The 27,059-nt window shown below is 40.8% G+C and overlaps 1 protein-coding gene across 1 annotated transcript in view; it reads left to right on the forward strand.

Moving 5' to 3' along the window:
- Positions 1-9,286: 9,286 nt before the first annotated feature.
- The window catches only part of LOC103514485 (myosin heavy chain, non-muscle-like), a gene marked incomplete at its 5' end in the record, with an annotated part of 67,047 nt that continues 49,274 nt past the window's right edge, over positions 9,287-27,059 (forward strand). Inside the window, 9 exon segments of the mRNA XM_026827444.1 lie at positions 9,287-9,420; positions 9,830-9,890; positions 14,225-14,358; positions 21,028-21,051; positions 21,216-21,271; positions 23,150-23,381; positions 25,276-25,377; positions 25,612-25,833; positions 26,236-26,400. Of these exon segments, the coding sequence (XP_026683245.1) occupies positions 9,287-9,420; positions 9,830-9,890; positions 14,225-14,358; positions 21,028-21,051; positions 21,216-21,271; positions 23,150-23,381; positions 25,276-25,377; positions 25,612-25,833; positions 26,236-26,400 (1,130 nt within the window).

Below are 27,059 nucleotides of genomic sequence, written 5' to 3' on the forward strand. Positions count from 1 at the left end.
TTTTTAGCCTAAAAGAGCTGCATTTTCAAGGTTCCTTATTCACCTTGATCCACAAGAAAACTGCACTAATGGTTCAACCATCATGTTTTGAATGTCCACTGAACAATAATCCATTATCCTAGTGGACAGGGGACTCTCTAGTTCTAGTTTCTAGTAGAATAATCCATTATCCTGGTTAGTGGACAATTAGTGGAATAGTCCTTCAGTGCAATAGTCCGAAACAAAAATGGACGCGGCACACAAGGGATCAAGAAGAGACCTCCTCAAGCCTAAATGAGCTGCGTTTTCAAGGTTCATTCTAGTACCTACAATGATACATTATCCTAGTGGACAGTGGACTCTAGTTGACTATGAACATTATACTTGGAGTCCCCTAGACTTGTTCCTAGGAAACATATAGAGACCAAACTCTTATCATTGACGCAATGACCCGTATCCCCTACGAATACTCTACGAGTCCATTTGTGTCTACGATGCACCGAACTAGTGGCGTAGCATCGTACCCTAAACAGCCTGGCACCGTACCCTAACCAGCCTGGCACCGTACCCTAATCAGCCTGGCACTGTACCCTAATCAGCCTGGCACTGTACCCTAAACAGCCTGGGACCGTACCCTAACCAGCCTGGCACCGTACCCTAATCAGCCTGGCACTGTACCCTAATCAGCCTGGCACTGTACCCTAAACAGCCTGGGACCGTACCCTAACCAGCCTGGGACTGTACCCTAACCAGCCTGGCACTGTACCCTAACCAAACTGGCACTTTACCCTAACCAGCCTGGCACCGTACCGTAACCAGCCTGGCACTGTACCCTAACCAGCCTGGCACCGTACTCTAACCAGCCTGACTGACAGTTTTTCCAAGGTATCTCTCTGCATTTAAAGATTAAGCACAAGTCCTCACGATTATTGACTAGGGATGGTCTGGCTATAGGGTTAACGTCCCCTATAGTATAGGGGACGTTAAACAGAGATTAGACTAATGTCTAGCTGGGGGACTATAAACAGGGAGGAGAATAGCTGACCCTAACCAGCCTAGCTAGCTGGCAGTTTTCCAAGGGTTCTCTCTGTTTTCAAAGACCAAGCAGAATTCCTCACGATGGTTGACTGCCAGTTCTAGTTCAACTCCTAGTACAGCTATTAGCTATGCCACAGAGAGTCGCCACACTCATTTGCTACAATCACCGTACATTGAAACACAGCTACACAGAGAAGTAGAAGCAGTCAAGTCAAGTACCAAGTATAGTCATGTGCGGGGTTACCGACCAACACCATTTTCCCAGAATTTCAACTCATTTCTCAGAATTACCGCGAAACAAAATCAATGTACAACTTTTTTACGACTTGATTATCTCTGTTTATAGGCGCCACTTAATTATCCCAATATGATCAGTAATTTTATGTTAACTGTTCCAAGTAATAAGTAGGTAATAATGTTTTTATTATGTACTTATTTTTATAATTATTATTAATTAATAATAAACTTAACATTATTATAAGAGATAACTAATTTAAGGAATGTGTAGTAAATTGTAAGCTTGTACCTCGCTACGTTTGAAAAAATGAGAAAATCGAAGAGTTCTTTTCAAGAAGAGTTTGAAGGTGATAAATAATCGAGTTTCGAGTAAAACTGGTAAAGCAGTTTTTTGATTAGGTACTGTTCAAAAGTATTGGAAGGTTTTAACAAAAACTCAGGTATCTTTTCGCATTTTCGTGGTCAATAGAGATACCATCATGATTTTTATTAAATTATTATATTTTTCTGCCAAAATTTTTGAGAATGTGACACTTTAGAAAGACCGTTCTACCTATAAAGACCCAGGGATGGTTAGGAAGTTTAGGAACTTATTCTATGAAACCCTTCAATTTGTTACATGGCAGGCGCGCTACTTTCCAAGCTAACCAGGTTGGCTTGTTAAACTTCACGAATAAAATACACATTTGATAATTTTTTTGAGACGGATGGACCCATACTCCTGATGTCCAAACTTTTGCCTCTTTAGATGGCCTGGAAAGAGACTAAGGATCACCAGGGGGAAAAAAAATCTAACTTGTTTGAGTCCTCCCAAAAAATTGTCAAGCTAAATGATACAGACTGTAGCAGAACTGAAATGCATTTCATATAAGCAGAATAATGGTGAACAGAACTGCATTCTGCACGCCTTGCATTGATAAGAAATTAACCCTTAGTCGATCGGCAGCCACGAGAATTTTCCAATGTTTCTTCACGAACCTACATATATTATGTAGTTAGGTTGGAAGGTTGCGCGCTTGCCTTGTAAGTGCTATATAGGTTGCGGATGCGACTGCCGCCCGTAGCGGACTCTGGGAAAGGCTGGCTTTCTCCTATCGGATATATCCATCTTTTTTTTTAAAGAGGTTTGACAGAGGGAACTGTAACTGCTATGGTCTTATCGTCCCGAAATCGAAGAGAGAAGGTAACAAAATCATAATTTCACTTCAAATCATTTACTTCATTTAACATCACTTCAACTCACTACAAATCAATATCCCCACAAAAACTTCGAAACCACTACCCAATTATCAAACAAAGTCATAATCCAACCTAATTGTAATACTATCCCCACACCCTATAATTAATACTACTATCCATTATCACCGAACGCTAGAATTAATACATCTCATACACAGACACCTATAATTAATAGCTGCATCTTATTCCATTAACACCACACGCATAATATACAATCACCATTATCACAAAAGCACCATATTTTGGTATTTTACATAAGAAGAGCCCAGCAGCCGAAAGCCATACCGAAAGATATGGTGTTTTCTATAAAGATCTTCAAACCTCCATTCTCCCCCTTAACATATTGATGCCTCTAGTAGAGTATGTATCTTCCTCCTCCTTTCAAAACGCTTTAATATCGGTCGGATCAAATCCGAATTTCAAACCAATTCAACCCGGCAGACGGGAAACATCGCGACTCGGCGCCCAAGGCTAAAGGGGCGGGGGCCCCGCCCTTAAAATAAGGACTACCCTTATTACAAAGCAAGAGAGGCCTTGCCGCCGAAAGAGGGGGATAGACCAGGAAGGATAGTTACCTAATGGGTTCCCATCTTCAAAGAAACTTACAAGCTTAAGCACCTCTTAGCAGTTTAAAACAGTGGAGGGAGAAAGGAGTTGATAAGGCGAAACGTTGAATAATAAGAAGTTAAAAAAGGTTTGATTAGTGGGAACTGTACAGCTGCTAAGGTCTCTGAAATGTTCCCGAAATGGAAGGGAGAGGAAGAAAGACAGGATAGGAGAATGCCAGCCGCTTCCCGAAATCGAACCTTATCGTGTTTATAGAATAAAGTCCTCCCCCAGCGGCACTGCTTTGGGCGCAAACTGGCCGCAACTAAAGTGCTCTAACTGAGTCTGGAGCTTAAAGTTCTTAGTGGTCAGACGCTTGATAAACAGGAGGCGGTGGGTTCAATTCGGCCATGGAATTGTATACCAAGTATATGTAATTTTAAGAATTTGAGCACGCAATAACAAAAGAAACCTACTGCTGTGTTAAAGGGGTCTTTGAGTCGATTTAGCAGTATAAATAAGAAATTGTTTTAGTTTATTACCAACATCTATTATTGTTATTAACATTACGGTAGGGCAAGAATCCTCACACTCACGTCGTAATCGACAGGTGAAAATCCAAAGAACCTACTTGCAACTATTAAACAATACAACTAGCATCAGTATTATACTAGCTTATTCCATGTGTCATTGTATACCTAACTACCTATATTGGTACCTGACTTCAGGTACCAGATAACATAAACAAAGTCTTTTTTGTTATTCGAATGCCTAAGCCTTGCTAAGCCTACCAGCTAGGTATAAGCCTACCACGGCCAGTAGTTACAGGTATTGAAATCCAATATCCTTAGTTCCTCATTTTACTTTTTGTTTGTGCCTACGCAAAATTCCTAACCAGATGAATGCCAATGGAAAGAGTGATGTTGCATCCAGGACCAGGATTAGGATACTAGAATTCTGACACGCGGAAGAATCTAACCTCAGTATTTCATCGTACGAAGCGAGTTTGTTAGGTTTCAACTGACCGATTTTTTTTGTTTGTTTGTTTTGTTTGATGAGGGGAAACTGTAACTGCAAAGGTCTTATCGTTCCGAAAGCGGAGAAAGAAGGAAGACAGGATAGGGGAAAGCCGTTCCGACAACGAACCTTATCTGTTGAGTATAAAATTAGCCCCGGGCGGAAATCGATTCCGCGACCTAGCGCTTACAAGGCAGACGCACTACCCTCCAAGCTAACTAGGGTGACAAAATTTCGGGAATTAAACCCGCTCCCGCGACCTTGCAAGGCAGACAGCGCAGACCCTACCCTCCAATCTAATTGTGGTGAAATCTGGCAAATATGTTCCCCACTTGAAGGAAATTTCCTTTTTTTTTTACGGCTTTCTTTTAAGTGGCAGGGTTCTCCTAGAGGAGCTCTTCCACCAAACCACTAAATTTTTCTTTCACTGTGAGCCTTAAGATATTTCACCTTTTTAGGTTTCCTTTTTTTTTAGTTGTGGGTTGGATAGGGATAATGGGGACCCTATACGGCCCTTTTGCAGAGTAAATTCCAACAGTTCACTGAATCACTCGTGTTGTAATGTTAGAAACCGGGAACTACTCATAGCAACAATATACTCGAGGAATGTACTGAGGCTACAATGAAGTGTAATGTAATGCAGATCAGTATACAATATCAGCAAAGTTCTCAGGTGCTAAACACTTCCAGGCTCAGGAAATATGAAACTCGGAGTCTATAGCCCCGGTACACACGCTCAGACCTAACCTGGATCTGTCAGACCTAACCTAGGTCTGTACTACGCTCAGACCTAACCTGGGTCTGTCAGACCGTCTGAGAGACCGCGGTCTGCCAGATGGTCTGAGCTTGAGTGGGTGGCATTAGGATTTGTCTCCAATCAACTTGGTCAACAAGAGTCGTATTAAGCTCTTTTGAAGCTCGTTTCCCCTGTTTTTCCTATGGTCTAGTACAGGCGAGGCGCTATAACGCTAAAAGCGACGAAGTGTCTTTGGTGTTTGTTTCTTTGACTGAAAACCGTTCTTCGTTATACTTCGATCGACGTTTGTCAAATGAGTGTGTGCGCTGCTTCACAAGGTTATCTGGCTACCTTACAGTTCTAGTTCAACTCCTAGTACAGCTATTAGCTATGCCACAGAGAGTCGCCACACTCACTTGCTACAATCACCGTACATTGAAACACAGCTACACAGAGAAGTAGAAGCAGTCAAGTCAAGTACCAAGTATAGTCATGTGCGGGGTTCGCATCTCCTTATATGCAATACTAGTCTTGGTGATCTCCATCACACCAAATAGTCGTACAAACATAAATACTAAATAGTCGAACACAAACATAAATACTCCCCAGTTATCATATACGTAAGGCCAGCCACTCACTATCAGGTAGACCTGATCAGGTACGGCTGAAAAGGTCCGCCTGTCTACCTAATACCTGATGAGCACACACATTATGAGGTAGACCTGACACGCGGACCTGATCAGGTGTACCTGTCAGGTCTACCTGATACCTGATGAGCACACACATTATGAGGTAGACCTGACAGGCGGACCTGATCAGGTGTACCTGTCAGGTCAACCTCATAGTGAGTGGGCGGCCTAATGTAGAAACAAGAAAAACTCAAAGAATGGCAATGAATGTAATGATAAACACAGAAACGACTGTCTTATCTCCCGTATCTTAAAGTCAACTTTGAAATTTCAAGTTGGTGGATAGTTTAGATTTTTTTTTTTTTTCTCTACCAATTTGATTTGGACGTGGGATAAACGTTTAATTGATTTCTTTTATCTGCCTCGGTGGCGTAGACGCTTGCCTGGTAAACAGGAGCCCCATTTGCCACCATGAAGACCTGATACTTGCAGTTTGTAACCGCCCAGGTCGCGGTTTCGATCCCTGCCCGGGACGAACTTTATCTTAAGGTTCGTTCTCGGAACGTTCTCTTCTATCCTAATACCCTCCTCTCTTTGATTTAGGGACGATAAGACCTCCGTTGGTACATGAAGCAGTTGCAAATGGGTAAAAATTATTAATAAATGGTCGATTCCTATGTAAAAAGTTGGGAAAAATCCAAATCCGCGGTCAAAACTCCGAAAAAATAACTGTAAAAGGTCGGAAATTCAATTTTCATTTTCGGTTCTAATGAAAGAGTTCAAATATGTGTGACGTTAAACTTTACGCAGTTGTTTTTTTTTTTTTTCGTCCGTTAGGTAGCGCCAGTATGCAAGCGCGCCAGCGGAGGAGCAGAAAGAACTGCGCAGAAACGTATGCGCACAAACACAGTAATGCGTTGCCTGCGAGGGAGCTTTGCTCGGGACATTTGATGTGACGTCATCGCCTGCGGGAGCGTATGCCGTGACGTCAAAGTTCACGATTTACCGGTATTTTTTTAGTCCTATACACTGCGAGTCCATTACTGTCTACGATGCACCGAACTAGTGGCGTAGCATCGTACCCTAATCAGCCTGGGACCGTACCCTAACCAGCCTGGCACCGTACCGTAACCAGCCTGGCACTGTACCCTAATCAGCCTGGCACTGTACCCTAATCAGCCTGGCACTGTACCCTAACCAGCCTGGCACTGTACCGTAACCAGCCTGGCACCGTACCCTAACCAGCCTGGCACCGTACCGTAACCAGCCTGGCACTGTACCCTAATCAGCCTGGTACTGTACCCTAATCAGCCTGGCACTGTACCCTAACCAGCCTGGCACCGTACCGTAACCAGCCTGGCACCGTACCGTAACCAGCCTGGCACCGTACCGTAACCAGCCTGGCACCGTACCCTAACCAGCCTGGCACTGTACCCTAATCAGCCTGGCACTGTACCCTAATCAGCCTGGCACCGTACCCTAACCAGCCTGACTGACAGTTTTTCCAAGGGGTCTCTCTACTTTCAAAACCAAGCACAAGTCCTCAAGATGATTGTCCAGCGATGGTCTGGCTAGGGGACGTTAAACAGAGATTAGACTAGTGTCTAGCTGTGGGACTAAAAATAGGAAGGAGAATAGCTAACCCTAACCAGCCTAACTAGCTGGCAGTTTTCCAAGGGTTCTCTCTGTTTTCAAAGACCAAGCAGAATTCCTCACGATGGTTGACTGCGGTTCGGGACAAGCCAATCGAATATGGCTAGAGACCATCACCCCGGTGTATTGCAGATACAAAAAGAACAACCCGGTGGGAATTAGCATTTACAAGGTAGACGTGCTGCCCTCCAATTGGTTTAAATGTACCAAACGAAATTTTCTTCACCACCGGGACTTGAATTCCAATCTCCTGCATGGTAGACCACAGTAAGGCCCACTAGGCGAGGAATGTTGTTTCTCCTGCACTGATAATAGTGATATAGGCGGACCATTAACATTCCCCAGTTATCTCTACAATACTCCTATGGGTACAAAATAGAAATGACTACATAGATCAATGTATACAAAAGAGATATGCCTACATAGATCCAGTAGTCACTATTATGTTGAATTCACTCAAAATGACCTACCGGTCAAAACAAACTCTCCCCAATCCTTGGAAAAAAAAAAAAAAAAAAAAAAAAAACCAGAGTTGCCTATCACACCAAATAGTCGTACAAACATAAATACTAAGTAGTCGTACACACATAAATACTAAATAGTCATACACAAACATAAATACTCCCCAGTTATCATATACGTAAGGCCAGCCACTCACTATCAGGTAGACCTGATCAGGTACGGCTGAAAAGGTCCGCCTGTGTACCTAATACCTGATGAGCACAAGGTCCGCCTATCAGGTCTACCTGATACCTGATGAGCACATACATTATGAGGTAGACCTGACAGGCGGACCTGATCAGGTGTACCTGTCAGGTCTACCTGATACCTGATGAGCACACACATTATGAGGTAGACCTGACAGGCGGACCTGATCTAATGTGTGTGCTCATCAGGTATCAGGTAGACCTGATCTGGTACGGCTGAAAAGGTCCGCCTATTTACCTAATACCTGATGAGCACAAGGTCCGCCTATCAGGTCTACCTGATGAGCACATACATTATGAGGTAGACCTGACAGGCGGACCTGATCAGGTGTACCTGTCGGGTCTACCTCCTAGTGAGTGGCTGGCCTAATGTAGAAACAAGAAAAACTCAAAGAATGGCAATGAATGTAATGATAAATACACAGACGACTGTCTTATCTCCCGTATCTTGAAGTCAACTTTAAAATTTCAAGTTGGTGGATAGTTTAGATTTTTTACTTTCCTTATCCTATAGGAAGGAAAGTAATGTAATCGGGTCAAATTTTCGATGGTCAGATTTTAGTGCCAAAACACGTTTTGAGGTCCCTAGAGCCTAAATCCAAAGTTTCAGCCATTGGTCCGTGTGTGTGTCTCTGTGTCTGTCTGTCTGTAAACAAAATATCTCAAAAACGGTAAGAGCTAGAGAGTTGAAATTTGGTATGTTAGCGTCCGTCTGTAAACAAAATATCTCGAGAACGGTAAGAGCTAGAGACTTGAAATTTGGTATGTAGCCCTAAATCACCAAAGTATGGAAAAGTATTTACAATTCCATATTTCGATATGATTCGTCCAAATTCAAAATTCTGCTTTTCCATTGGCTATTACACTTGTAAGATACTTTTCCATACTTTGGTGATTTAGGGCACAGGTTTGGATAAGTCCTTCTATGGGGACAGACTGACTGACAGACAGACCGACACCGAAGCGAATACAATAGTCCGTCCCTTATACCTTTTTTATTACTTTCTATTATTACTATTGTAATAATAAAGGAAGGACGGACTAAAAAGCCCACTCCTAGGTTTAGATGTAGGGGCATACAGCCCCAAAGGGGCTACAGGTTAAGCTTATATAGAAATCAAATCATTAGTTATTCACTAACCTTATTATTAATGTTAAGGCGGTCTCTTCTTGATCCCTTGTGTGCCGCGTCCATTTTTGTTTAGGACCCTACCTACCACTTTTGACAGACAGACACCGAAGCGAATACAATAGTCCGTTCACTATACCTTTTATTATTAGTAATAATAAAGGAAGGACGGACGGACTAAAAAGCCCACTCTTAGGTTTGAATGTAGGGGCATACAGCCCCAAAAGCTACAGGTTAAGCTTATAGAAATCAAATCATCAGTTATTCACTAACCCTATTAATATGTTAAGACGGTCTCTTCTTGATCCCTTGTGTGCCGTGTCCATTTTTGTTCAGGACCATATTGCACTAACCCTACCTACCACTTTCCTTTCAGATCGTGAGGACCAGTCCATTCTGTGTACAGGAGAGTCCGGCGCCGGCAAAACCGAGAACACCAAGAAAGTGATTCAATATTTGGCCTACGTGGCCGCCTCCAAACCCAAGGGCTCCTCCACGGCCCCTCATTCGGTAAGTCCCCCCCCCCTTTATTTGGCCCTTGTTTTGAGAACCACTTCTATCATATGACTTTTAAGCCTTGCTACATACGTTACGATTTTTTTTTAACGGTCAAATCGAAATCTCGACTAGATTAGGACTGGAGTGAACTCGTTGCCCTTCCACGAGCCGGAGTGAACTCGGGTTGAAAAAGGTCAAGGGGAGTGAATTCGTTGCCTCCTCTCCAAGAGCCCTGTGCGGTGCAGTTAGGTGGGTCCCGAGTTCCCAACCTTAAATCCCTCAGTTTTCTCCAGTACTCAATACTCATAGTGCAGAAATTTTACACAGTTTCACGTTCCCACGAACAATTTTTTTACCTTGTTGTCCTATCTATTCGTACGTGTGTATCAGGCTTTATGATTTAGTTTTAGTACTATTTGAGGTCCCGCCCCTATTTCTGAAAGCCTCGTTTACACGGTTCAGCGAGACGTGCAAGTGGGCATGTGAGTACCCAACTTGCATGCAAGTTAATATTGTGAACGGGCCTTTCTGGCCTGATTTCTTCCTTCTTGTTAGGATTCTGGCCACTGGCCTTTAGGATAACTCTATACTTGTAGTACCGGGGTTCGAATCCCAGCTGTACCAACTTTTTTTTTCTGTTTCTGAATAAGTAATGCAAACAGGCTTACTCAATACTCATAGTGTAGAAATTTTACACAGTTTTACGTTCCCACGAACAATTTTTTTTACTTTGTTGTCCTATCTATTCGTACGTGTGTATCAGGCTTTATGATTTAGTTTTAGTACTATTTGAGGCCCCGCCCCCTATTTCTGAAAGCCTCGTTTACACGGTTCAGCGAGACGTGCAAGTGGGCATGTGAGCACCCAACTTGCATGCAAGTTAATATTGTGAACGGGGCTTTCTGGCCTGATTTCTTCCTTCTTGCTAGGATTCTGGCCACTGGCCTTTAGAATAACTCTATACTTGTAGTACCGGGGTTCGAATCCCAGCTGTACCAACTTTTTTTTTCTGTTTCTGAATAAGTAATGCAAACAGGCTTTTGCACATTATTTTTATTAATAAAAGAAAATCCAATTTTACGCCTTGAAAGTAGGAAATGATTTGTGCACTCTATAAATAGGTCTAGGTCAATGTACGTACTGTACACAGGTACAACATATTACATAATTATCATTAGGTACAACAATACCTACAACATATTATTGCTGTATTTGAACTTTGCTTCTCATATTTACTTTTTGTTACTTTCCTTATTAGAAAATCCGATTTTACGCCTTGTAAGTAGGAAATGATTTGTGCACTCTATAAATAGGTCTAGGTCAATGTACGTACTGTACACATGTACAACATATTACATCATATCATTAGGTACAACAATACCTACAACATATTATTGCTGTATTTGAACTTTGCTTCTCATATTTACTTTTTGTTACTTTCCTTATTATAGGAATAGGAACCTAGACTGAAGGTGGAAACTCTCGGAATAAAAAATTATGTTTTTTTTTTTTTCTCTCTCTCTTTTTTCACAACAAAAACTACCTTACAGTTCTTTTTTTTTAAGGTTTGATAGAGGGAACTGTAAGTGCTATGGTCTTATCGTCCCGAAATCAAAGAGAGAAGGAAGACAGGATAGGAGAAAGCCAGCCGTTCCGAGAACAATATACGGGATGGGCATGCTACGACACAGACAACACGAGGCTAATGTAGCAGTTGTTTCATTGCTACGAAATGACGGCGCGCGGCGGTGAAACACCCATCTTTTTTTTCATCTCCGGGTAGAACCCTGTATTCGAGAGATAATGGTTCGTGTCCGTTTTTGTCATTTTCTTTCTGTGTGAATGTTACTTATCACACACTTAATCGATATAATTGCCACCGGTTCTATCGAGTCTATAATTCAGGGGTTCCCAACTGGGCAAGAACCGCAAACCACTTTGAGATTTCATAACCTAGGGTCTTGGGGACCACTTCAAGAAAATTATAACCCCAGCCCACTGTTGAAAGTCAGGTAGTAAGCCTGCCTCATAAGCGCTAAGTCACGGGTTCGATTCCCGTGCTGGCGATCAGATACCTAAGGTTCATTTCGGAACGAATTTTCCACTCAACCCAATTAAGGAATTCTCACAGACCACCACTTTGGGAACCTCCGGTCTAGCTAGATGGTCATGGGCCAGGTTGTCCGATTCAAATATGGACACAATCCATCTCCATCTCGACCAATCAAATGTGTGAACACTTTATTGTCCTCCGTGATTTATTTTATTTATTTTATGTTTTATTCTCATTGATTTATTCGGTATTAAAAAGGCAGAGATCAAATACCTGAATAATAAATCAACATGTGGAATGACCCAGACACACCTGTTTCAAATCATAATGTTGGATAGTAATAAACACCGTTTCAAATAATATGCTCAAATACGATGATCGTTTTGAGCCTGTCACGTTCCACACCATCAATAGGAAAACGTTGTAGGAAAAACACGCCTTAAGGCTCCGAAACAAAACACCATTTCCTTGTATCGTATTGTTTACATTTTCTACTGAATTCTTCTTCTAATTATTTTATTATAAATAGTTAGAGATTTATTTGCCAACAAGTAGATAGGGTGATCTGTTAGCACATGTATAAAACTCACACATACAGGGTGACAGCAGAGGAAGTGGTACGGAATGTGAATTCCTTGTAATTTCTTTATCTATCTCTGCACCAGAAGTTTTTTCTCTGTGCACCAGAATATTTACTCTGTGCGGTTTGAAAATTTCTCTGTGCAGTTTGAATTCTTCTCCGTGCATCAGAAATTTTACTCTGTGCAGTTTGAATTTTTCTCTGTGCAATTTGAATTCTTCTTTGTGTATTAGAAGATTTCTCTGTGCAAAAAAAAAAAAAAAGAAAAAAAAAACATGAGTGTTTCACCACCGTTTTTATTTCGTAGCGATGAAACAACTGCTACATTAGACCCTTGTGGTCTGTGTCGTAGTATGCCTCTCATCAGATGAGCGAGAAGAGACACAATACTTCCCATTCAGGTGCTGGGTCAACACGAGAACACCAGAAAGTGGTTCTGGAATAGGAACCTAGACTGAAGGTGGAAACTCTCGGAATAAAAAAATATGTTTTTTTTTTTTTCTTCTTCTCTTTTTTTACTACCTTACAGTTCTAGTTCAACTCCTAGTACAGCTATTAGCTATGCCACAGAGAGTCGCCACACTCATTTGCTACAATCACCGTACATTGAAACACAGCTACACAGAGAAGTAGAAGCAGTCAAGTCAAGTACCAAGTATAGTCATGTGCGGGGTTCGCATCTCCTTATATGCAATACTAGTCTTGGTGATCTCCATCACACCAAATAGTCGTACAAACATAAATACTAAATAGTCGAACACAAACATAAATACTCCCCAGTTATCATATACGTAAGGCCAGCCACTCACTATCAGGTAGACCTGATCAGGTACGGCTGAAAAGGTCCGCCTGTCTACCTAATACCTGATGAGCACACACATTATGAGGTAGACCTGACAGGCGGACCTGATCAGGTGTACCTGTCAGGTCTACCTCGGTGGTGTAGTGGTCAAGGCGCTCGCCTGGTAAACAGGAGGGCGTGGGTTCAATCCCAGCTGAGGTATGGAATTTTATCCTCAATATAATTTGAGAATTTGACCACAATAATAGTAGTAGCCTACTGCTGGAGTAAAGGGACTTTTCAGTCCTATGCGAGCAGTATAAATAAGCACTATTATTATTACTACTACTACCTAACCTCTTCTGGACTTTCAACTTAAAGCAACGAGTGTCCATGATAAAGTAAGTCTAATTAATGTAACGACCGTTGCAATGAACTCTCAAGAATACGTAAGGGTTAGTATAACTTGAACACCCAGAAGACAAGAGCGTGGCCATTATTTTACCTGGACTTGAGCTGGGATCTTCAGCTTTTTTCACCCCGTTTTCCTCGCCTGGCGTAGCACTTGGTGAGTCGGGGTCTACAACGGTACAATGTTATGTTGGCGAAACTATCATCTAAAATTCTGAACTCTAAATTCTTAGGCCCGTTGCACACACACCGGTTTTGGACGACCGATTTTTTACCGGTCGTCCAAATTCCAATAGTGAAGCACACGTCGGAATGGGACCTTGCACACACGCCGACCGGTGATCGGTGCCGGTCACTATTGGAATTTGGATGACCGGTAAAAAAAATCGGTCGTCCAAAACCGATGTGTGTGCAACGGGCCTTAGGTGAGCAATCACTGATATCCGGGCCACAAGTTTGAGATTAAATGTGATCCAAAGTTTAGAACTTGATCGTCGCGACAAATTTCAAGATCAGAGCTCATTTGTGTGAGAAAATGTGAAAAAAAATCCCCCCAAAACCAGTTTTTTTTTTTTTTTTTGGTTTTTTGGCTTTATGGTTCTCTGGACAAAATTTGCACCACCATGTTTGTGATCCTGGTAAAAAGACCTTTAATTTGATATATAGGTCGACCAGGTTTGGATAGGTCCTTCTATGGGGACAGACTGACTGACAGACAGACACCGAAGCGAATACAATAGTCCGTTCACTATACCTTTTATTATTAGTAATAATAAAGGAAGGACGGACGGACTAAAAAGCCCACTCTTAGGTTTGAATGTAGGGGCATACAGCCCCAAAAGCTACAGGTTAAGCTTATAGAAATCAAATCATCAGTTATTCACTAACCCTATTATTATGTTAAGACGGTCTCTTCTTGATCCCTTGTGTGCCGCGTCCATTTTTGTTTAGGACCATATTGCACTAACCCTACCTACCACTTTCCTTTCAGATCGTGAGGACCAGTCCATTCTGTGTACCGGAGAGTCCGGCGCCGGCAAAACCGAGAACACCAAGAAAGTGATTCAATATTTGGCCTACGTGGCCGCCTCCAAACCCAAGGGCTCCTCCACGGCCCCTCATTCGGTAAGTCCCCCCCCCCTTTATTTGGCCCTTGTTTTGAGAACCACTTCTTACATATGACTTTTAAGCCTTGCTACATACGTTACGATTTTTTTACGGTCAAATCGAAATCTAGACTAGACTAGGACCGGAGTGAACTCGTTGCCCTTCCACGAGCCGGAGTGAACTCGGATTTAAAAAGGCCAAGGGGAGCGAATTCGTTACCTCCTCTCCAAGACTCCGAGAGCCCTTTGCGGTGCAGTTAGGTGGGTCCCGAGTTCCCAACGGGAGGTAACGAATTCTCTCCCGTGGACCTTTTTTTGCCCGAGTTCTCTCCTTTACGAATTCTCTCCCGCAACGAATTCTCTCCATTTTGTGAAAAGGTTCATTACGAATTCTCTCCCCTTTACCTACTTATACCTACTGGTTTAAATCCCTCAGTTTTCCCCAGGGCCCCGTTTCATGAAACTTATAAGTCCTGTAATACAGGGAAATTGCCTCTATTAAAGCCAAATTTTAAAGATGGTCGTTTCACCATTGATACAATGTAGATATAGCGATAGAAAGGACACAAATATAAGCACGGATAACTATTATGAAGTGCTGATCCTTGTTCTGATAATATGACTATAACTATAAGCCTGACTACTGGCTACTATAATGTATAAGCCTGGCCTTATGGAATTTTTCGCCGATCTTGTGTGTGATTATACTGATTATTATTGATTTATGTTGTGATTTCTGTATTTTGTTTTGTCATATTTCTAAATAAGGAATGTAGGTTATGTCAACATATGTCGCGGTCATGCTGACATGACCACTCTTCTGTGTTAAAGTTAAAGTTAAAGTACACAAGACATAACCAATTGAACAGTTCTATTCGACAGGGGATTTCGGTCTAGCTGGGGGATCTTGAACAGGGAGTAGACCACCTTAGTGTGGCTGGGGAAATTTAAAGCACAGCCTGAAATTTCCCTTGCTAAAGGAATAGCAAAGGTTGAGTGCAAAGGGCATCCCCAGCTTAGTCTGGCTGGGTAACTTTAAAGCATACCAGCAGGAAATTTCCCTTGCTAAAGAAATAGCAAAGGTTGAGAGCGAAGGGCATCCACTCGTGAAATTTTTGTAGCCAAAACCAAATCTCAACCCAAAGCAATCATCCCTGGGCTGATTGAGAGGCTGACGAAAAAACACCGATCCCGTCTGAACATGGGAAAAGGAGAATGCAGAATTGGGTCATTATTACATCAAAGCGTTCAATTCTAAACATTTAGGACGCTAATTAGTTGATTTATACACCCTTAAGGGTAGGTTTCCAATCAATATTAATGAATAGGGGACCTAGAGCCTTAGGGGGGACGTATCTTGTCAAATCACAACTGATGAATTGATGCCCTTTTATGGACATTAGTCACGTTATAGTCCAGTAGCTAGTGAATAAAAATTTGAATTGACATTTTAGCCCGGTAGCTAGAGTACAGAAATTTGACAGGTGTCCAAGTAAACGAAGAGAATTGAGAAATTTGACTTGACAAATTTTATACAAGCATGTCAATTTGTCAATATAAACAAATTGACCAACCTCAGTGGTGTGGTGGTTAGGTGGACTTCGGATTAGTGGTTCGAATCGACGCGATGTCGTCAGAAAATTCGATGATTTTTTTTTTATTTTATTTTATTATTATTTTTTTTTTTTTTTTAACAACGTTTTGTGGCTAGAACAGTAGAACTCAGGTCTACCTGATTGTTAATGGCCGGCCTAATAGAGGGAACCATCACGCCGCCTGAACCACTCAACAAGTCAATGCTGCCAAATAAAATAAAAGGCTTGGCTATCTGGTCTCTTTAATTTCTACACAGACATCAGCGGTTCTTAACCTTTTTTGGACCACATAGACTCTACATAATCTCTTCTCTCTACATATATTTTTCCCTCTATTTACCGAGGTGTTTTTTTTATTTTTATTTTTTTTTTTTTTTTATGTGAACTTTGAAAAACGCCTTTTAAATTCCTTTTTCAATACTCATAGTGCAGAAATTTTACACAGTTTCACGTTCCCACGAACATTTTTTTTTTACTTTGTTGTCCTATCTATTCGTACGTGTGTACCAGGCTTTATGATTTAGTTTTAGTACTATTTGAGGCCCCGCCCCTATTTCTGAAAGCCTCGTTTACACAATTCAGCGAGACGTGCAAGTGGGCATGTGAGTACCCAACTTGCATGCAAGTTAATATTGTGAACGGGGCTTTCTGGCCTGATTTCTCCCTTCTTGTTAGGATTCTGGCCTCTGGCCTTTAGGATAACTCTATACTTGTAGTACCGGGGTTCGAATCCCAGCTGTACCAACTTTTTTTCTGTTTCTGAATAAGTAATGCAAACAGGCTTTTGGACATTATTTTTTATTAATAAAAGAAAATCCAATTTTACGCCTTGTAAGTAGGAAATGATTTGTGCACTCTAAATAGGTCTAGGTCAATGTACGTACTGTACACAGGTACAACATATTACATATCATAGCTACAACAATACCTACAACATATTATTGCCGTATTTGAACTTTGCTTCTCATATTTACTTTTTGTTACTTTCCTTATTATAGGAATAGGAACCTAGACTGAAGGTGGAAACTCTCGGAGAATATACGGGATGGGCATGCTACGACACAGACAACACGAGGCTAATGTAGCAGTTGTTTCATTGCTACGAAATGAAAACGGCGCGCGGCGGTGAAACACCCATCTTTTTATTATCTCCGGGTAGAACCCTGTATTCGAGAGATAATGGTTCGTGTCCGTTTTGGTCAACTTTTTTTCTGTGTGAATGTCACTTATCACACTTTATCGATATAATTACCACCGGTTCTATCGAGTCAGTGGTTCCCAACTGGGCATGAACCGCAAACCACTTTGGGATTTCATAACCTAGGGTCTTGGGGACCACTTCAAGAAAATTATAACCCCAACCCACTGTTGATAGTCAAATACCTATACCAGTATACCTATTTGCAAATAATAAAATTAAATTAGGCATTAGCCAGCCTAGTTAGCGCGGAGGGTAGCAAGCCTGCCTCATAAGCGCTAAGTCACGGGTTCGATTCCCGTGTTGGCGACCAGATACCTAAGGTTCATTTTCGGAACGGATTTTCCACTCAACCCAATTATTTTAAAGGGATTCTCACAGACCACCACTTTGAGAACCTCCGGTCTAGCTAGATGGTCATGGGTCAGGTTGTCCTATTCAAATATGGACACAATCCATCTCCATCTCGACCAATCAAATGTGTGAACACTTTATTGTCCTCCGTGATTTATTTTATTTATTTTATGTTTTATTCTCATTTGATTTATTCGGTATTAAAAAGGCAGAGATCAAATACTTGAATAATAAATCAACATGTGGAATGACCCAGACACACCTGTTTCAAATGATATGTTGGATAGGTAATAAACACTGTTTCAAATAATGTGTTGCATCTTAAATGGAAAGGTAGAAAAAGAAATAACATTTTTTGAAAATAATCCGTGACCTATAGCCCTTACAAGGCAGGTCCATTCTATCGTTCAAAATATTTAGGCTGGCAAAATTTCCATCAGTTAAACGTAGCTTTTTTTAAGAGGTTTGAGAGAGGGAACTATTTTTTGATTAGGTATAAGGTCTTATCGTCCCGAAAGCGAAGAGAGGAGGAAGACAGGATAGGAGAAAGCCAGCCGTTCCGAGAACGAACCTTATCTGTTTAAGATATGAGAGAAACATAAAATATGCTCAAATACGATGATCGTTTTGAGCCTGTCACGTTCCACACCATCAATAGGAAAACGTTGTAGGAAAAACACGCCTTAAGGCGAATCCCGGTCAAAGCAGCCGACCAACACCATTTTCCCAGAATTTCAACTCATTTCTCAGAATTACCGCGAAACAAAATCAATTTACAACTTTTTTACGACTTGATTATCTCTGTTTATAGGCGCCACTTAATTATCCCAATATGATCAGTAATTTTATGTTAACTGTTCCAGCAGCAACAACAACAAAAGCTAGCCAGGCTGGTTAGGGTTTGGCTGCTCTGATCCCTATTTATAGTCCCATAGCACGACACTGGTCTGCTCCCTGTGTAATGTGTGTAAGGTCCTCCAGCTATACCTTGTTCTCGTGTTGAATGACCCATTTGATGTTTATATTGCCGAAATTGTAACTTCATTTACATATTTATTTAACAAGTTTCCATTTACATATATTTGATCAACAAAAAACTCAGAACATACATTTTTCTTATAAATGGTATACCCATCCGTATAAGGGTCCTCCAGCTATACCTTGTTCTCGTGTTGAATGACCCATTTGATATCTATATTGCCAAAATTGTAACTTCATTTACATATTTATTTAACAAGTTTCCATTTATATTTGATCGACAAAAAACTCAGAACATACATTTTTCATATAAATGGTATACCCATCCGTATAAGCAGAGCTTGTGCCACGGATGGGGATTTGATTTGATTTAATAAGAGGTATACTTTTATTCAAACTCATCACAGTGTTATTAATCAACTTTCACTGTCCTGTCTGGCTAGGGGACGTTAAACAGAGAGCATTATGTACTTATTTTTATGATTATTATTAATAATAAACTTAACATTACTATAGGAGATAACTAATTTAAGGAATGTGTAGTAAATTGTAAGCTTGTACCTCGCTACGTTCGAAAAAATGAGAAAATTGAAGAGTTCTTTTCAAGAAGAGTTTGAAGATGATAAATAATCGAGTTTCGAGTAAAACTGGTAAAGCAGTTTTTTGATTAGGTATTGTTCAAAAGTATTGGAAGGTTTTAACAAAAACTCAGGTATCTCTTCTCATTTTCGTGGTCAATAGAGATACCATCATGATTTCTATTAAATTATTTTATTTTTCTGCCAAAATTTTTGACAATATGACACTTTAGAAAGACCGTTCTACCTATAAAGACCCAGGGATGGTTAGGAAGGAAGTTTAGGAACTTATTCTATGAAACCCTTCAATTTGTAATTTCAAGGGAAGCAAAGTTCAAATATTAGGTACGTTCCAAAATAAAACATAATTTGTAATTTCAAGGGAAGCAAAGTTCAAATATTAGGTACGTTCCAAAATAAAACATCATTTCCTTGTATCGTATTGTTTACATTTTCTACTGCATTCTTGTTCTAATTATTTTATTATAAATAGTTAGTGATTTAATATTTGCCAACAAGTAGATAGGGTGATCTGTTAGCACATGTATAAAACGCACACATACAGGGTGACAGCAGAGGAAGTGGTACGGAATGTGAATTCCTTGCAATTTCTTTATCTATGAACCACTGTCTGCACCAGAAGTTTTTTCTCTGTACACCAGAATATTTACTCTGTGCGGTTTGAAAATTTCTCTGTGCAGTTTGAATTCTTCTCTGTGCATCAGAAATTTTACTCTGTGCAGTTAATTTCTTTATCTATGAACCACTGTCTGCACCAGAAGTTTTTTCTCTGTGCACCAGAATATTTACTCTGTGCGGTTTGAAAATTTCTCTGTGCAGTTTGAATTCTTCTCTGTGCATCAGAAATTTTACTCTGTGCAGTTTGAATTTTTCTCTGTGCAATTTGAATTCTTCTCTGTGTATCAGAAGATTTCTCTGTGCAATCTGAATTATTCTCTGTGCACTTTAGTTTGCAATTAGTTTTAGTCATTCTCCCCTATTTTCTATGCACCATGTATTATAATTTTGTACACTATGATGATTTCCCTGCACAGTGAAATTATTCTATGCCCGGATGGAATTTTTCTCTGTGCTCCACAGTGAAATTTTCTCTGTGTACTCAGAAAAGTTTTCTGTGCACTATGGAAAAAAACCCCCTCTCCATACTGAATTTTCCTCTGTGCACAACGAATTTTCCTCTGTGCACAACGAGTTTTGCTCTGAGCACAACGAATTTTCCTCTGTGCAAACCGAATTTTCCTCTGTGCACACCGAATTTTCCGCTGTGCACACCAAATTTTCCTCTGTGCACACCGAATTTTCCGCTGTGTACACCGAATTTTCCTCTGTGCACACCGAATTTTCCTCTGTGCACACCGAATTTTCCTCTGTGTACTCCGAATTTTCCTCTGTGCACATCGAATTTTCCTCTGTGGACACCGTATTTCCCTCTGCGTACACCGAATTTTCTCTGTGCAGTGAAATCATCTCACGTAGATAAAGGTGTACGGTTTGGTTTTGTGCGAAATGTTCGAAACCTGCGAGTGAAATTATTCTGTGCCCGGATGGAATTTTTCTCTGTGCTCCACAGTGAATTTTTCTCTGTGTACTCAGAAAAGTTTCTTGTGCACTATGGAAAAAAAACCCCTCTCCATACTGAATTTTCCTCTGTGCACACCAAATTTTCCGCTGTGTACACCGAATTTTCCTCTGTGTACACCGAATTTTCCTCTGTGCACACCGAATTTTCCTCTGTGGACACCGAATTTCCCTCTGCGTACACCGAATTTTCCTCTGTGCACACCAAATTTTCCTCTGTGGACACCGAATTTCCCTCTGTGTACACCGAATTTTCTCTGTGCAGTGAAATCATCTCACGTAGATAAAGGTGTACGGTTTGGTTTTGTGCGAAATGTTCGAAACCTGCGTCTTCCAATGATTCTATCCAAATGTTTTTCTCTATTCTGTTCCATGCATGTGATCAGGTACCTAGTCAAGCACTACTTATAGTAAGTATTTTCTGTTTCTCTTCTTTAAATGTCTGTTTTTTTTTACTCTTTTTTCGTCAAAGTTAAGCTTTTTTTTTTCTTCAAAATTTTAAACATTAAAAATGCCGCCCCCAACTGTGAGAGGTGTTTTTCTTTCCAAAATTTTGACACTAATTTCTCGCCAGACTAATAATACAATACGCCAAACGCCAGGGAATCACGCTCTGACTGTCGGAGCTAGGTCTGTCAGACAGTCGAAGAGAGGAAGAAGACAGGACAGGAGAAAGCCAGCCGTTCCGAGAACGAACCTTATCTGTTTAAGATATGAGAGAAACCTCAGAGAGACAGTCGAAACGTGTGTAGCGGAAAAAGCTTCAGATCTAGATCTGTCAGACGGTTTGATAGACCAATGTATCAAGCTTTTCCCGCCACACACGTTCCGACAGGCCGCGGTCTGTCAGACAGTCTGAGCGGTATAATAGTATAGTACTATATAATATTAGATCTAACCCCAAATTTTGGTTTCTGGTCCTGGGTAAAAGTTATAGGTTATCATTTTCATTAAGGGAAAACTATGGGGAAGTAACTAATTTCACTCTGAAATGAGAGTAAATAAGTTATAAGCTAGTCGTCAGGTGATTTTGGTTTTTGGTAAATAAAGATCTCTTTTATGAAGTTCTTCTAGAATTCTACATACATAGATTTTCTTAACTGATTTTGCTCGAAATGGTTTTGGGAATGTCTAACTAGATATCTTGTTTCTTTCTGTTTTTCACGCAACCACTTTCCTTTATTGGATTCCCTTTATTGGATTTCCTTTCTACCTTTATCCTCGGTCTATTATGTTTTCCTTTTATCTCGTCCTCCTTTTATCAATTTTCTTTCTATCTTTGGTTTGTTGTATTTTTTTTTTTTTCTTTCATCTCCTCCTTTTCTATTTTGTTCTTCCTTTTACCTCTCCTGTGTTTTCTTTCTACTCTTTACTTTTCCTTTTATACTCTCTCCTCTCTCCTCTATCCTTAACATTTTGTGTTTTTCCTTCTATGTCCTTCTTTATGTTCTTTTGGTCCTGTTCTGTCGGTCCATTTCCTTTTCAATTTCCATTCTTGTCCTGACTATGATTTGTTCTGGTATCTTGATATCAACTAGCGTAGTATGACACTTGAGGTTAGTGGTTTCAGCATCAATATCTAATTAGCATGTGGTTGAATTGACCTTTTTTTATATATAAAACCTACTATAGTTTACCACTTTTTTGAACACCTTAGTATATTCTCACTCAGTGAGAGAGGAACCCAACCTTGGCCAAGTCTCTGTTACCTTAGCTGTAGAACCTATCTGATTTTCAGCCAATTAGATTGCTTCATCAAAGAGTTAAAACCGAGTTTAAACTCTGATTAAAGATGCCACGGATGGGGATTTGATTTGATAAGAGGTATACTTTTATTCAAACTCATCACAGTGTTATTAATCAACTTTCACTGTCCTGTCTGGCTAGGGGACGTTAAACAGAGAGTATTACATTGAAATGGGGGTCTTTTCTGACGAAATTCCCGTGTGCGGAGTCCAGTATGTAGGACTATTGCACTCCCAATGTAAATAGAAAGTAATAAATTTATAATATTGCTTTTTTTGCTCGGTGGTGTAGTGGTCAAGGCGCTCGCCTGGTAAACAGAAGGGCGTGGGTTCAATCCCAGCCGAGGTATGGAATTTTATCCTCAATACAGGATAGGAAGATATTGAGGTTTGATAGAGGGAACTGTATAACTGCTGAGGTCTTATCGTCCCGAAAACGAAGAGGAACACAAGATAGGAGAAAGCCAGCCGTTCCGAATATGAACATTATGCGTTCAGAATAAAATCCGGCCCGGGCGGGAATCGAACCCACAGCCTAGCGCTTACAAGGCAGACGCGCTACCAACCAATCGAACTATTCTGGGATGGTTCGACTTCAGATTTTATTTTATTTTTATTGACTGAGTTATGTTTAATTTTCAGCTTGTAAATATTTGATCTTTGCCATTCAAACAGGGGATGGAATTTGACCAGACTCCTATACCATACAAAACTGTGGTTATCCATCCAAATACCCACCACGGTGAAAATTACTTAACCCAAGTGTTCTATATGTTTCAGCTATATTCCGTATTGTGAGTGCTGTTATGTTGTTTGGATCCATGCAATTCAAGCAGGAACGTAATTCTGACCAAGCTTCACTACCAGATAATACTGTAGCTCAGAAGATTGCCAAGTTGTTGGGTCTGAGCATAACTGAGATGACCAAGGCATTCCTGAAACCACGTATCAAAGTGGGCAGAGACTTTGTTACCAAGAGCCAGACGAAAGAGCAGGTGAGAACACTGGGGGGAATAACAAAACAACAAAAAATCCAATTTAAATGTTATCCAAGAAAAACTTTTCTTGTTTAAAAAATTCAATTCAATTCTAAATTCCTTAATATTGTAGCAGGGCCGAAAGTCTAATCATCATCAGAACCGAAGATATCAGACCGAAGCCTAGATCACAAGGCTAAGATAGGACGATCCGAGGCCACAACTCATGCCATCGAACCACAGAAGAGATAGCGATAACAGCGATGGGATGAGTTGGGGCCTCGGATCGTCCTATCTTAGCCTTGTGATCTAGGCTTCGGTCTGATATCTTCGGTTCTGATGATGTCAGACTTTGGGCCCTGCTATAATACAGTTGGGTGGGAGAGCTCAGAATTCCGCCACTAAAGCCTTTCAAAAAATCAATGGGTTGCAGTGACGAATGTCAGAGTGGTGTTATCAAATATTAAGAAGGAGTGTCCAGTGTGCCCACCTTTTTGACCGAGTGGTTAAAATCACTGACTCTTTACCCGAAGGTACTGGGTTCGAATCCCGGCGAGGGCGGGAATTTTCTAATCAGACTTTTACTTTTCCGTTCTTGGATAGGCATGGATGTAAATGAATGTGCGTTGAAGTTTTTTTGTTTTTTTTTTTTTTTTTTTTTTTTTTTTTTTTTTTTTAAAAAGTGGTTCAAGAATGATAATAAAGTGAATATTAAACAAATTAGGTAGGTACATAGGTACTGATTTTTTCTAATCACGATCGAATAAACTACGGGCTAAAAATTTCCGGAGGGACGGACACAGCTTGTTTTTTTCTCTCTATCGATTTGATGTGGACGTGGGATAAACGTTTAATTGATTTCTTTTATCTGCCTCGGTGGCGTAGACGCTTGCCTGGTAAACAGGAGCCCCATTTGCCATCATGAAGACCTGATACTTACAGTTTGTAAGCGCCCAGGTCGCGGTTTCGATCCCTGCCCGGGACGAACTCTATCTTAAGGTTCGTTCTCGGAACGTTCTCTTCTATCCTAATACCCTCCTCTCTTTGATTTAGGGACGATAAGGACCTCCGTTGGTACAATTTCCTATATTAAGCCTTTTCAATTACTCAGGATACTTTTTCCTTCCATTGATACAATGTAAATGCAGTTTCTTTGTGTTATTATGTCACAACTTTGGCGCTCACTGCAGCATTGTAGGATTTTCCCAATATCTCAATAATCCAGATCGATTCAAAAAACCGATCGATTTTTTTGCAAAAAAATCGATAAAAAAAAATCGATCTTCGATTAAATCGGAGATCGATCCCCATCTCTACTTCGGACCCAGATCTGTCAGACGGTTTGACAGGCCAATGTATCAAGCTTTTCCTACCTCACACGTTCCGACAGGCCGCGGTCTGTCAGACGTTCTGAGTGTGCGTGGTGGGCACAATGTTATAGTTGTAATATTAGCCCTAACCCCCTAACCCCAAATTTTGGTTTCTGGTCCTGGGTAAAAGTTATATGTTATCATTTTCATTAAGGGAAAACTATGGGGAAGTAACTAATTTCACTCTGAAATGAGAGTAAATAAGTTATAAGCTAGTCGTCAGGAATTCGAACCCGGGACCTTCTGCATGGCAAGCAAGCGCGAAAGCTTTTGAGTAATGCGAAGTAATGTGAAAGCTGAGTACATACTCGTATTGAGTACCCATGAAATACATGGGCGTTGTTTAGACTGCTGGGGTAAGGGGAATTTTAGTCTCATTCGACCAGGATAAACAAGGCATATTTTATTCTATTCTTTCAAATCAATTAAAGCATATCGGCGCGAACGACACAATAGTGTTAAAGCGCCTAACGAGAGAGAAAAAAAAAATAAATAATAAAGCATACTTTTTCTTTATAAATGTTTTCTTGTTTTACTCTCAGGTGGAGTTTGCAGTGGAGGCAATATCCAAGGCATGCTACGAGCGAATGTTCCGCTGGTTAGTCAACCGAATCAATCGTTCCCTGGACCGCACCAAACGTCAGGTAACATACAAACCGCTTTCACGATTCCTTTTCCCCTTTTACAAGCAACGTGTTCGATTTGGCTTCATGGAACCCTACATGGGAACCCTACCAGGTTCTTCTAACAAGAAGTTTTTATATGTAATATAGTTTTATTAAATAAAATATATTACTATTGTTTATTTATTTAACATTAAATTTAGCTCAATACTGTGTGTCTCACTCACACTCTACCCTCTTTCTTCTCTATTACAGGGTGCCTCATTCATCGGGATTCTCGACATGGCCGGGTTCGAGATATTCGAGCTTAACTCATTCGAGCAACTGTGTATCAATTACACGAACGAAAAGCTGCAACAGTTGTTTAACCACACAATGTTCATATTGGAACAAGAGGAGTATCAGCGTGAGGGGATTGAGTGGAAATTCATCGATTTCGGGCTCGATCTGCAACCTACGATTGATTTGATTGATAAGGTAACGAACAAAGTACTAGACCGTAACGTAGGTGTAAAACGGCAAATAAAGATTAAATAGTCCGCTTGCCATAAGCTCTGGGTGACGACGCGGGTGTGACGCCAGTCCAACGCGAACTGAACGCGTGTTTGTCATTTCACTTCCCCTCCTGGCGTATCTCTTCGTGTGAACGCGGCGCCTTTAAATTCCGGAAGCGACTCTCGATAAGCATCAAGATGTCATGTTTGTTGAGTTTCCACAATTTTCTTCTCATTTGTGAGGAAAATCCATTTCCCTTTTCTCTTATGATTCTATGAATTTGCCATTTGGTTCTTTTTACTTCAAACTCCTGCGCACCTTACTCCAATTTTCCTACCGCTTTTATCATTCAATTTATCTGTAATTATTTGGTTCTATTTCCAGCCCATGGGCATCATGGCTCTACTGGACGAGGAGTGTTGGTTCCCCAAGGCAACAGATCGTAGTTTCGTCGAGAAGTTGGTGCAATCTCACTCTCAACATGCCAAGTTCAAGAAGACAGACTTCCGTGGCGTGGCCGACTTTGCCATTGTTCACTATGCTGGCAAGGTATGTACATTATAATTATTCTTATAAGATGAATTTGCCATTTTGCTCTCTTTACTTCAAACTCCTGCGCACCTTACTCCAATTTTTCTACCGCTTCTATCATTCAATTTATCTGTATTTATTTGGTTCTATTCCCACTTCCAGCCCATGGGCATCATGGCTCTACTGGACGAGGAGTGTTGGTTCCCCAAGGCAACAGATCGTAGTTTCGTCGAGAAGTTGGTGCAATCTCACTCTCAACATGCCAAGTTCAAGAAGACAGACTTCCGTGGCGTGGCCGACTTTGCCATTGTTCACTATGCTGGCAAGGTATGTACATTATAATCTAATTATAATGTTTACTATTATTTTACCACTTTGGGAGGCATCTTGCATGTTAGACTGCTCATTTAGCACCACCCAGGAGGCACTTATGGATTGAGGATACCACGGAAGCGAGCAGTATTTAGCTAGGGTTTTACTATAGAATTTACACCTATTCTGTATACATAAGTTTAGACTGCGAGAGTAAAGGGACTTTTCAGTCTCATTCCGGGATGATAAACAGGGTATATTCTATTCTATTTATTTTTTTAAAGGACAACCTCCGTGCCCGAGTGGGTATCACACTAGTGACTAGGCTTGCATGCGAGGGGTTCCGAGTTCGATTCCGGCGTGGC

Source organism: Diaphorina citri, unplaced genomic scaffold (genome assembly GCF_000475195.1).
Source record: "Diaphorina citri unplaced genomic scaffold, Diaci psyllid genome assembly version 1.1 scaffold1152, whole genome shotgun sequence".
Lineage (NCBI taxonomy): Eukaryota > Metazoa > Arthropoda > Insecta > Hemiptera > Psyllidae > Diaphorina > Diaphorina citri.